Source organism: Gavialis gangeticus, unplaced genomic scaffold, assembly GCF_001723915.1.
Source record: "Gavialis gangeticus isolate Ggan-Ray unplaced genomic scaffold, GavGan_comp1, whole genome shotgun sequence".
In the NCBI taxonomy this organism is placed as follows: Eukaryota; Metazoa; Chordata; order Crocodylia; family Gavialidae; genus Gavialis; species Gavialis gangeticus.
The window spans coordinates 38,936,783-38,950,444 of NW_017729034.1; the positions used below are offsets into that span (position 1 = coordinate 38,936,783).

The following is a 13,662-nucleotide window of genomic DNA, read 5'->3' on the forward strand; positions in this document are numbered from 1 at the left end:
ACACATGGTGGCATTCAGCATATGTACAAACTCCACCTGAAGGGATAAAACCAACAGCATTGCAACCAGGACTTAAGAGAAACTTCAAAGACACCACCCCTATAGAAGCTAAGGAGCCACTTCCCCCCCAACCCCTTCCAAGAAAGGCTCCTTCCCCAGTACTCTTTCCTGCCATGGCAGGGGGTCAGACTCGATGATCTGCTCAGGTCCCTTCTGACCCTAGAAACCATGAAACTATGAAAAGCATTGCTGAAGTCCAGATACACTAAATCCACAGTATTCCCTTCATCCAACCAATTAGTTACTTCGTCAAAGAAGGAAATCAGGGTTGTCTGACATGATTTGCTTTTTGTAAATCCATACTGGCTGCTTGGAATCAGCTGTTCCTCCTCCAGATGCCTCTAAATGGTCTTCCTTAGGATATGCTTCGGCTAACCAGTCTGTAGTTCCCCAATTCCTCCTTTTTGCCTTTCTTTAAAGAGAGGCCATTAAGTTGCCTAAGTGTGGAGAGCAGCTCTCTGCAGGTAAGTCTGTGAAAGGGAAGGAGGTACGGGGCAAAGGGGGGAGCAGGGGCAGAGGCTGGGGGTGCTGGCCAGCGAGGGCAGCAAATGGGACCCAGGGCAGGGGCAGGGAACAGGACTGAGCTGTGTGCAGCTCATCCAGAGGATCAGGGTCCTGGTGTTTAAAAATGGTGGTGGGGGCGCTTGAACTAAAGCTCATCAAATGAGCTTTAATTCAAGCACCGCCACCACTATTTTTAAGTGTGGGGATGCTTTAACCAGAGCAGAACCAAGCAGGGCAAGAGCGGATGCAGGCTGCTTGCTGTGGACTTGGGGCTCCCCCCTCTGCTGTCTTTGTCCCAGGGTCCCGTGTTGGATGCTTGTCCCCTGCCCGCGCAGCAGCTGGAGGCACACGTGTCAAGGTGCTGAACAGGTTTGGTTATAACATATATGTAGAACCATTTATATTGTTGACTTCATTTTTCCATCCCCATGTACCTGTGTACCAGATGTATAATTATTTTAAATTAATTTTTTTAACATTTACAACAATTAATTCTAAATACTTAAAACTAATTAGCTTACAGGAAAAAAAGCTATAGCAAATGTACATGCCAGTCCCCTCTAAAACAGCAAACAATCAGACCAGAGCCAGAAAATACTTTTAGTCCCAGAAAAAACACTTCAAGGGGTGATATCCAACTTGTTCATTGAAAAACTGCTGAAAACAGCCTAAAACTTTTGAGATCTGACTCAAACAAACGAAACAGTCTCAATGGCAAGAAAGAAACCAGGTTTTGTAAAGGAAGATTTGATGAAAGAGGTCAATGTCAAAGTTAAACTGTTTTTGAAGCACTCTTATCTGCGTGCTACAAATACAGGTTATATAACACACACTGTCACTGCTTTTTATGTTTATGCAGATTTTCATTCATGTCAACATATCATTTGTATGATGTTACACTGCAGCTGGAAACTAAAAGGTCTGTTTCATTATTTATGAGTAACTGCAACTTTATCATCTCTTTCCTTCGCCTTCAAAACACCTTTGCCTTTAAAAACAGTAACTTTATTTTAGTGAAATTTATTTTCATACTGTTGCCAACATCTGGAGATATACATGTGAGCTACGAGTGGTAAGAAGTTCATCTCAAAATCTGCACTCCATTTCCCCTCCTGAAGGGAATTTGTTACAGACAAAACTTTCATTTGCTAACCAATTTTGAATCAGTCATTCAAGAGACTAAAACTTCTGCTTGATAATACTCAATTATTTGCATTTCAATTGATGCAAAATAAGTAAGTGACAGAATGCATCTCTGCAAGCCATCAAAACTGGTATAAAAGTTTACTATTATACCCAAGCAAGGGACATTTCACATCAATTAAGATTAAGATTTTAAATATATATTTAAAAAAATAAAAATAAACAAATAAGCTTCCTCAGCAAGCTCTTTAGTTCATGAGGTAAAAGTCTTCTTTCTGGCTCTCCCACTCCTCAAACTAGGCACTAACCAAACCCCACTAGTGATCCACATCACACCCTCCACATTAACCTGCCCTTTTCCTCTTGGACTCTAAAGCTCAGAGGTCATAACAATCCTGCTGTAGATCTGAGCCTGTACAGTCTTCCCCGCTCCTAAAGACGCTCCATAGTATCCTTTCCCCTTGGTCATAACTCCTGCCACCTCCAGCTCTGGAATTCTTCAGCTAGAGAAACTCTGACCATTTGCCAGCTCAAGTCCTGCTCTGATGAGCCACAGGTGTTTCATCATGAAGCTGGCTGGACTTCAGCAGGAGGAACTGTGCTGGCAGCTTCCTTCTCCACAGCCATAAACTACCAGCTCTCTCCTCCTTTCCCTGTTAAATCTGTAAAAGCCGCAAGGGGCTCAGCTACCAGCTACATTCCTCTTGTTGACACTTCAGGGAGCGAGCCATCTACACTAGCTAACAGCAGTCTTACTGATGAACGATCTGTTGGGGTTTTTTTTTTTTTATCCCAAAGGGTACCTTAACAAAAACAGCTTAAAATTAAATCTGACAGATATTCTTCTTTTCAAATTGTACATTACCAAAACCACAAGTAGTTCTTCACTTTGTAGTACAATAAAGTAGTAAAGCTATTCCAGCTTCCCCTTCAGATATTATTGTAAGACTTAAGAGGAAAATGCCACAAACATTTTCAACAACTTTAAGAGATGCACAAAGTACATTTCAAAACAAAATAAAAATTTTTTCAAAAAAACTGTTTGAGCTTCCAGGATTACATAGCTGCTATGTTCCTGTCTAAAGCCCCAAACAATCTGCAGAGTGACTCTAAATGTATAAACTGTTAATCCCAGTATTACTAAATTTCCTAAAAGCAAACTGGAACATAGTCCTTAATATAACAGTTCTAAAAAAGCATCTAACTACAGGAAATCACTTAGGGAAGTCTGCTTATGCAACAGGCTATGCCGAGTGCATCCCTGGTGCAAGTATGTCAGCATTGTTAGTGCTACACCAGGAATGGCCTGAGCCCTTTGTGCTCTAGTAGTACTCACTAATATATCAGCAATAATATTATTAGACTAGCAGGATTAAATTGACAAAGAAAGGACATATTTTGTGTAAAACTTGGTTCTTATATAGGTGTTATAATTATAATACAAAAATCCATTTAACTTTTATGTATAGTGTTTTACATCTATTATTTCTACAAGGACTTCAACCTACAACAGCCAGTATTGCTGAAGTGAAAAAAACAACTGGGTTTTTTTTCTGTCTTGGCAACAACAGAAAATCACTCTGGTTCAAGTTTCAGGACTTACTTTACACAGTTCTGGACCAGTCGCCAAAAAATCTCACACAAGGGACAAGCGTAGGCGGATATTGTTTTAAGGTCCAATATCTCATGACCCACCATAACGCAAAACAAATGCTTTATACCAGTCCCAACTTCTTTCTAGCAGCACAAAACATCACTTACCTTGGTTTTTATCATCACTCTTTTAAGTCACTCCACTCTAATTATTTTCTTGCACCCCGGTTGGCTACCCACCCTCCTGCACTTAAAATTAAATGTCATGAATTTATGACACCACTCTCTGAAGAACTAGACTTCAACATTCTGGACAACAGACATTTTCTCCACCACTGACCTTGGCACAGACCCATTCTACTGTATTGGTAATGTCACTTGCTATAAAAGAGGGGCCCATGAAGTGCCAGTGCCTCATCTCAAATGCTCATCTCCACACAGACACACGCAGAAATGTTAACCCTTCTGCTCTCAGTTGCCCAAACCCATGCTAGCTCTTTGTGTTCCACACCTAAGTCACTCTGCTGACCTCCATACAGATCCACTCGTGTCCTTTTATTAGCCACTTAAGGCCTCTTTTCCTCACAGAGCCTATGAATATGCCATGTTCCTGAACATGCCTCCCCTGATTACCAGGGGCAGGTGGAGAATACAGCTGGTAAGTCAAGAAAACAGACTGCAGCAACAGAAAACGTGCATCACTGATGAAGCTGAGGCATTCCATGGCTAATTTTGGATTAATTAAAAAAAAGAGGCATCCCAAATAATGATATATACATTAACTATATAATATATAGTTAATGAATACACACACACACAAAATGAATTACACAAAATTTCACCAGGGAAAGAACCTAAAGAACCAGTAGTGGTACATTCCCCATGTGCTACTCACTCATTAAACTAAAACAATACTGTTCAGAGTAGGTAGGTAATTTAGATCTTTCTAACTGCAGTCCTGCTCTCATTTCTCATTAACTATTTAACTGCTGATAAAAGTAACCACCAAAAGGTTCCAGTAAGAAGAACAGATGCAAGTCATCCACATGAAACACAGGTTTTTGGGTTTTGTTTTTTTTTTTAGTATGTGGAAAATGCAAAGTGGTTAAACAGGGATATCAAAGGCGCAGGGCATCGGAATGGGAAAGAGGGGGCTGGGCAAGTTTGACACCAGAGTTAAAATCCTTTTTAAGTACACATGTGCAAATAAATGCCAAGCAGAAATTTCAAATTAAATTAATCTTTTTTAAAATCATTTTAAATATTTTGAATTGGTTAAATTACTATAAACTCAAGAAGTTTAAAATAATCTCATCAAAAGTTTGCAAAAAACAAAACCCACAAACACCCCACTTTTTCCACCAATTTGGAAACAGGCCAATTTTCAGGTTCATTTTTTGCTAGCAAGTACATTACATAAGGATAAAAAAAAATAGGTTTGTGCTAGAGCTTGGCTGTATCCCTAAGTGACACATTGACCACTCAAATTAAATCCTATTTTCTGCCTCATTTTTACTCATTGTAGTTACAAGTAGTATCCAAGATTAACTGAAGAAAACAAAGATAAGAGTATTTACATCAATTTATTGGAAAGTCAACACATGAAATTGCTGTCAAATAGTTTAAAAACTAAAATATATAGCATCAGAATCAAATTACTTCTTTAGAAAAAAGTTTAGATTTCAAGATGAATTCTCCTTTCCACATCAAGAGCTCACAATTTAAGGCCGTGGTCCCACACAGACACACGCTGTATTAGGGCCTAATGGACAGAGGCCTAAGGGCAGACAAGACAAAGCAGTGGGTAATGGTTCAGGGAACAGTGGACAAGATAAATGGTTATTAGTAGGTATAAAGGACTGCGTGGGGAGGAGATGGCTATAAAGAGATTTGAAGTAAACAAGAGAATTCTTGGCAGATGAGAACAGAAAGACTGGACTGGGTACATAAAGCCAAGTATAGACAGAAGGGACCAAGGTAGCAATTAGGTGAAAGGCTGAAGAATACAAGGTACTGGAGACAAAAATGAAGACATAAGAGGCGCATTTTTAATCTGATGCTTGGAAAGACTGCAACTGAAAATGGGGCTGACAGGCATCAAGTGGAGAGAGAGGATTTTACTTCAGAATATTCAAGAAGTCTCCACTGTGAAGAGGAGAGAAGAGCTGCCAAACCATAGATTTCAGTAATCAAGGTAAGAGATAACCACGGTTTCGGCAATGCAGACAAACAGCTAGTCGAGCTTTTGAGGATACTACAGATGAGAAACGATGAGATAACAAGAGACTAGATATAGAAGAAAACTACCAGGGTTCTGAGCTTCAAAGACAGAAAAGTTGTTAAACAGACTCGAAATTAGAAGGAACTTGGCTCTGAAGTTTCCATCATTAAGACGTTGCTAGAATCCACTGGACAGAGCAAGAGATACGAGACTGGATAATGTAAAGAGATAGATTTAGGAATAAATATGAAGGTAGAGTTGAACAAGTGGAAATAGAGAAGAAGAAAAAAAAAAGAAGATGAGGAGGAACAAGACTGAGAAAAATAATCTCTCAAAAGACATGAAAGACAGGAGAATCAGCAAAGCAAACAATGAAACAAACCAAAAAAGAGAAAATGAGTGATCGGTTCAACTAAGCAGCCTACTTTTGGTTTTGCTAAATGGTGACCATTGTTAGTTAGGACCATTTCAATGGAATGGAGGGAAGAAAACCAGCTTGGAAGGATGAGAAAACAAGAAAGGGAACTGAACAATGAGTGAACTGCATACTTTGAATTTAGGGCAATAGTTAGAAAGGAAAATGAGAAACAAACACGCATCCATGCATATATACAAAGTTAGGGAAAATATGCTTCACAGCAAAAGAGAGAGAACAAAAAAAAGTATGGAAAGATAAGAGAGGGTCTGAACAACAGAATAAGACCAGAAAAAAGAGCAGAAGCAATAAGGTACAGTCAGTAAGCATAGAGATGGAAAGAGAAGCTCCAGAACAAGAAATGAGAGTAAATTATATGTTTGAGAAAGACAGGAAGGCAAGAAAAGTTCTCGCCCCATATTATTGTTATCAAGGTAAAAGCGAAAAAAAAAGAATTTAGTTGGTATCTCTTGTTTATTTATAAACAGCTCTGAGACCTCTGCCTCCACTGTAGCTAGAAAAAACCAACAGCACCAACAATTCATAATTTATAGCAAGCTGTCAGCTGAACACCTTACAAACAGCATTACAGTATTCTAGTGAAAACTGCTGTATAGTCCTACATTTCATTAGATTCCTGATGTAAGAGAATGTGCATGGGAAGAGACAGCAGTTGAAGCGAATGGCAGATTTAAAAACAGCCATGTATTACAGAAGGTTCCTAATCTTATCCCAGGGTGAGATGCTCTCTCTTCTTTAAAAATTCAGGTTATTGTTTTGTTTGCTTGTTTGTTTTAACCATGTCACGATAACTGCTCACGGTACTCCTGGTAAAAAGACTCATCAGGGCTGAAGAGTGGAAGAATTCCTTCCCATTTGGATACAGAATACCCTCTAAACCAGTGTTTCTCAACCCATGGGTCACAACCCAAAAGTGGGTTGCAAGAATATATGAAAGGGTTGCAAACAAACTTTAAAAATGGATTCTCCTTTAAAGATGAAAAGCATGGGAAACAGTGGCTTTTTCCCTTGTAGGCTGGCAGAGGTCCAGCCTGAAAGGGGCTGCATGGAGACCCATATGCCCCTCATACACCCTTTGCCCCACACACTGGGGGACTGGGGGCAGCGGGTCGGGAGCAAGGGGCACTGGGTCAGGACTAGGCATTGATGTTTACAAATGGGTCCTGGTACAAAAAAGGTTGAGAAGTACTGCTCTAAACAGCATTCCCTGAGAACATATTTGGCTCACTCATCTTCACTCCTTTTCAATGAAAAATACATGCCTTTTGTCCCTCCATTTTCAGTTCTGTCACTAATATTATTCAGTGCCCTTTTGCAAGACTTGGATAATAACTTCTGTCCCTTAAAAGTAGTGCACATAAGATACAAAGTTCAAGTAACCATCAACAAAATTACTATACATAAAATGCTGTCAAATGGACAAAGTGAATAGAAGAAAGAGTGAAATACCTCTCAATTCTCTTTCAGTTATTGCTTTTTTTAGCAATTACTTGTAACAGCAATATATACAATATTTTCTGATGGAAGTACAATTTTAACTGGATTCTTACAAAAGAAGTTAAGACATGCCTAAAGATAAGCATTTTAAGAGAGGCTAAGGCCAGGCATTTGGAAGGACTTTTGAGGACATCCTACCCCAGTGTAACTAGATTATGACTGGGAAAAAGGACTATGCTCCAGCCTTCTGTGGGACAGCTGGAACCCCAACAAACATTTTTTGATAGCCTGAACCTGCCCTCAATGAAAGAGGTTCCAAGCTGGAGCTCCTAAAGGAGACAGGCAGGCAATTCAACTTCAAATTCAAAAGTGACTGAGGCTGTTGAAGGCTGGCATCAAGAGCAGCTGCCCCTAATCCCAGCTTCACAAAAAATGCTACCAAAATATGTCCTTGCAGCAGTAATGAAAAATACAGAAATGAATGTTGCCTTTTGATTTTGGCACTCCCAGAATTTAAAAACAGTTAAATTAATAATTAGAAATAAACCAAGGATTTTGGTTAAGGAAGTAACAAAAACATATTTTAAAAAGCAAATTCTAAAATTTTACGTATTTACTATTACATATTTCCAGAACATACATGAGATCAAGCTGTGTATCATCCTAAAGCTAGGAAAAGTTAATAGATGAAGACATGAGACAGAATAAAACAGCTATAAACTGCCAAAGGTAGGAAAGGCTTGAACATTACAGAATTCTAATTCCCACAGATTTCAGTGATACTGACTGGGGAAACAAGTCGCTATATGCAGGACAGTTTTCTAAGAAAATCATAAGAGCTCTATATTAATATGAAAATATATTTATCGGTATAATTGTAACTATTGCCTGATCTACAGACACATTGTGATGCTGTCAACTTGCAGAGGGGATAATAATGACACGTCCGCAGTTACTGCAAAAGTACTTATGAAAGAAGAATCCACCATACATAAGCACATCCCCTCCCCCTCATTTCCTGATCAGTGTCTGCTGCCTGCATAAAACATGTTCTCACTAAGCAGCTGCTTCTATTGGTATGAGCCACAACAGTTAGCATAAAGCTGAACTGAAGTCTGCTGAAGACCAAAAAAACAAAGATCTTGAAATACAGGTAAGGTTTATAATACATGGACTCCACATATAATATGCCCCTGAACTTGAGCTGTGCACTGACTATAGCTGAAGCAGCCTGACAGACAGGAAAAGCCGAAGAGGGAGAGAAACTGAACAGAAAGAAAGGTGAAAGAAACGTGAGACAGGCAAAAACAAAGATAACACATAGATGCAAAGAGAAGGGGATAATAACAGGCAGAAAGGACACTAAATGGTGTAAAATAATTAGCCTAATATTTATGCCACTAAAATTCCCTAAGTCAAAGCCAAGACAAGACCCACCTGAACTGTTTTGGTAATTCACGTAACTACCACAAAAATAGGTTTCTTACCATATGATTTCTAATGCAATATAAGACATATAAAGAAAATACAACAAAATTCTAAGGGTCTAAGGAACACAAAGAGTACATAGATATTTGTGTTTGTGTTTACCTCTACCTTCTCAAATGGATTCTGCATCCTAGGTTTGATAAGCCTTATTCTGAACCATAATAATATAGTTGAGAGAAGCAACTTAGCCCACAATCCTGTTGTCTCTCTCTTCTCACGGTGTTTTCATTTCTATACAGGTGTCTAGTTCAAGAACTCTTTATTTGCTTGAAACATACTGTGAACTAACTTCTAATTTGGTTAACAGCACGTAACCTTTAAATAAAGAACAATACACGAACAAAAACAACAAGATGTGCATTATTTCCTTTCTAAGTCAGGGTTTTGAGACGGTTAAAGCAAAGTGCATTTAAGCATTACACTAAGGTTCTCAAATTTTTTTCAGTGTGAACAATGTCTTACTAAAAAAACTGTCTTGTTGATACTTCCCTTTCCATTCAACAGCTTACTGCTTCCCTTTGACAACTGAAGCAGTTGTTTACATGTAAAAGTGCTGTTAGAAAAGTATTAGCTAAGTAAAAGTAAAGATGGCATTAGCTGTTTTTTTAATAATATTTTAAGAGATAAATATAAGAACAACCCGTATTACATTGCCTTTCGGATTTCTAAGACCACTAGAAAATGCTGCATCTTGCCACTGCTTCACAGATTATGATTTGAAAATTACCATATTATACCAAGGACATTACTGAACAGCATTTCCTTCAACTTGTATCCACAGCAGCAATGAGTACCAAAGGAAAATGTTAAAAATACAACACCACTAACTGCAATCACAAGATGGGAGGAAAAAACACTTTCCATATTATTATTATGAAAATGAATTACTCCATGAAAATTCCAAGCTTATTAGCACACCTTCTTTTGCTAAATTTTGCCAAGCCAGACCTAAAGGAACAGACTACTGCCTTAAATTTAAACATCGTCTAGAACTAAGTAGGGACCAACCTTTGTACAAGTCTAACACTGCCTTGCCTCCATACCTAGCCTGCTGGGATGCCTAAATTACACCAACATTCTTATGAATACATTAACAATGTAAAGTTACCAGTAAGATCATTGTATGATTCCATACTATACCTTCTGGTAAACTATAGAACACACAAGGTCTTTGACAGCAGAAAGGGACAGGTCCTGAGCTTCAATGGTGACAGTTTCTCGAGTAAGACCAATCTGCAGCAGGAATGAGATCCCATGCATAGAGCCCCTGGAGTTAGTGAGACTCTGTGTACTGAGGCTGCCATTGGACAGTCGGCCGGAGAGTCCAGACTGGGGACTTGAAGATAAAGAAGGCGTTGGTGGTGCAGCAGCATGAGATGCAGGTGGGGAAAACTTCTGTAAGGATGGAGGAGAGGAGTCGTTTCCTGACATCTGACTTGCTTTAAATCTGTAGAGATTTGCCTAGTAGTCGAATTTTAAGAAAAATATTCTACCAGTTTGTTGGTTTAAACTGTAAAATTAAAGAGTCTAATGTTCCCTTTTTTATAGTTCACTTGAAGGCCTCTGACCTGTAAGTCACGTTCATTTTCCCTTTCATTCCATTTACGCTGGCTGATGAGTAACAGTATTTCAGCCGGAAGTTATTTTAAATGAAAGGTCCTCTTCCCAGAGTTTCAATCAGCTGATCCAAAAAACACGGACTTGCCTTTAGCACCACATCCAAATGTTGGGCGAGGCTTAAATCACACAACTGCCCACTTCAGAGGGGCACAAGGATCTTTCATTTCATTACTTTTGAGAAACGTCAATCCCAGATTAAAAAAAGCAGTAGTAGCTCTTTAAAAAAATATATATTCCTTCAGTGACTTAACTCCAGAGACTAAAATAACACACGCAGGTTCATCTTCACCAAGCTGTCTTTTTAACCTTGACCAAAAGGTGTGGACAATGTCCTGAGCAAACAGTAATGTTTATATCAAGGTTTAGGTGGATCTATTCCTTCCTCTGAAGTTTTCCAAGTTTGCTGGCATGTAAGGGCATAGTTAAAAGGTTACCTTCACCGATCTCCAAATTTTCATTTTCGTAAAACGTTTTCTCTCATGAAAGAAACAAACACATTAAATGTAATCTCTTGGGTCACCCAGAAAATCTGCAGCATTTTGAAACGTATTCTGCCTATAAAAGAAAAAAATGAAGTCATTATTTCAAACTGCTCCATAACATTGCTTAATGGCAGTATAACCACACTAGTTTTAAAGCTAGTTAATCAATTTTTACATTCGTTTTGCTGATTAGCAACTGATGCTTAAAACGTTCCCTGACACGCGATATAGCAGGTTAAGGATGTCTACAGCTTCCTGACATGGCTGCCATATTTAGCATTTTATGGTTGTTTGAGTAGACCACAGCTCTGCTGTATGAGTATATAGTCTGCAGGTGATGAGTGGGGAAGGAAATGTATTAAGTGAAAAACCATAGTCCCATCATCAAAAAAAAGTGCACACAATGTGCATGTAACATGGAATTTAACAAATACTCTTATTCGAGTTGACATTAAACAGTGAAACATTTATTATTCCATATAGCACTTAGAAAAGCTTAATTACATCCCCAGAATACATTTACATAATGTTTTCAGAAGAGCCAGAAGTAGCACTGTACATGACTTTAAGGCTCAAGCCTAACTAAAAATAATAAACCTACCATACTTTGTTTTATTATTGTTCTGTGATGCATTTGGGGGTTTTTGCTCTGCTTTGGTGACCATGGACTCTGTATTTTTGTTACAAGATTTTGTTGTTGCCCAAACCAGTTTTTCAAGCAGGAAAGAATGCTGAATACCAGTTTAAGTCATTTGAATCTGTACCAGCTGTTATGTTAATAGTACTGAGCAGTTTTAGTCAGATATATTAAAAATCAAGGCGACTCAAATGTCTATTTCTTAACTGGAACTAACCTTCTTCCACATTTATATTATAAATAGGTTTAAAATATAAAGAAATGGGTGGAGTTGCAAATGCTTATGAGAACGGAGCTAGGATTCAGAAAGACCTCAATTGACTGTGTACCATTTCTCAGACAAAATGCATGACAAGGGCAAGTGCAAAGTCCTCCACTTGGGATAAAATAACTGCATACACAAATAGAGACCAGGGAATGACTGGCTAGGCTGCCGTACTGCAGAAAAGGGCCTGGGGGGGTTACAGTAGCTCATAAAGCTGAATACAGGCCAACAGGGAGCTCTTGCAAAACAAACAGGCCAACAGCATGCTGAGTTGTATTAGCAAGAGTGTCACTAGCAAATCAAGGGAAGTGGTTCTGCTCTATTCAGGACTGTTCAAGCCACATGGAGTACAGTGCCCAGTTTTGGGCCCCACACTTCAAGAAGGATTTGGACAGTTTGGAAAATCTAGCACAGAGCAACAAAAATGATTAGGGACCTGGGAAACAAGATTTATGAGAAAAGGCTAAAAGAACTAGGGTTATTTAGTCTGGAGAAGAGAAAACTGAGGGGGAATTTGATAACAGTCTTCAAATATCTGAAGGGTGACTACAGCCAGGATGAAGATGGGCTTTTCTCTGTGCTTGCAGGGGACAGGACGGAGAGCAATGTCCTCAAGCTGCAGCAGTAATGTAAACTGGAGATTAAAAGGAACTTTCAGACTATGTGGGTGGTCAAGCACTTGAACAGACTACCTAGGGGAGTTGTGCAATCTCCATCCTTGGAAGATTTCAAGAGCAGATTAAACAGACATTTGTATCTGTTTAATCAGTTTAGTCAGGGATGATCCTGTTTTGAGCAGGGGCCTAGACTAGATCAGTGGTTCTCAACCCTTTGCACCTTACGTCCCACCAGCCGTCTTGGTCAAAAAACCCTGGTCCCACCATGATAAAAACAAAACCCCACAAAATTGCACTGTTCAAGGTACCTGTTGATTCATCTACTGAAATGCAAACAATTGATTTTTTTCAATCGGGCAATGAGCTGAAGTTCCACCTACCTGACTTTTGAGTCCCACTGGTTGAGAAACACTGAACTAGATAACCTCTTGAGGTCCCTTCTAGCACTACTTTCCTATGATGTTATGATCCTAAGCATCTCATCACATTTCTGAAACATGAACATGAGCCCAATTTTATGAGATGTCAAACACAATTCTATCTCACTTCCTTCCCCCAGGGTACTCAGCATCTAACAAGGTGCCCAGGATTTAGGAAAGCATAATAAATGCTCCCACTTAAGTTTCACCTACACATCTTCTCCCGTTTGGAACAGTAAGAGAAATGCTAGCAAATAAATCATCCTGCCTTGCCCCATATAACTCTTGTTTCCATAAAAAAAGAAACATCTACAAATGAACCAGGTGACTTAAGCAGCAGGATACCATCTACAATGCTTCTCCTTCAAGGACAGCAGACCAACCTAGGAAACGAAAGCAAATCAAGCTACCCTGCTTTTTTGAGACAAAGGAATTTTGACAATTTCTTTTTTTATGGACCAACTGCATATTTGACAGATGTTAGACAAGCTTTTGAGCATAAAAGTGGCCTTCCTCCAGGATGGGAAAGAACCAGACACAAGCAGACACCTGACCATCATCTCAAGCAATGGTCTCAAGTTGCAGCAAGAAAAGTGTAGATCAGCTATTAGGAAAAACTCTCTCACCACGCAGGTAGTAAAGCACTGGAACAGGTTACCCAGAAGTGGTGGAATCTCTGTCCTCAGAGGTCTTTTAAGCCCCACCTAGACAAAGCCTCAACTGGGATGATGCATTTGGGG

General features: G+C 39.2%; 1 protein-coding gene across 2 annotated transcripts in view; it reads right to left on the reverse strand.

The window, feature by feature from the left end:
- The window catches only part of PRKD3 (protein kinase D3), a 74,206-nt gene extending 63,149 nt beyond the window's left edge, over window positions 1-11,057 (reverse strand). For both annotated transcript variants that reach the window (XM_019526732.1, XM_019526731.1), the window contains exon 1: window positions 10,023-11,057. In XM_019526732.1, the coding sequence (XP_019382277.1) occupies window positions 10,023-10,313 (291 nt within the window). In that variant the 5' untranslated portion in view covers window positions 10,314-11,057. The remainder of the gene's footprint in view (window positions 1-10,022) is intronic.
- Window positions 11,058-13,662: the final 2,605 nt, after the last annotated feature.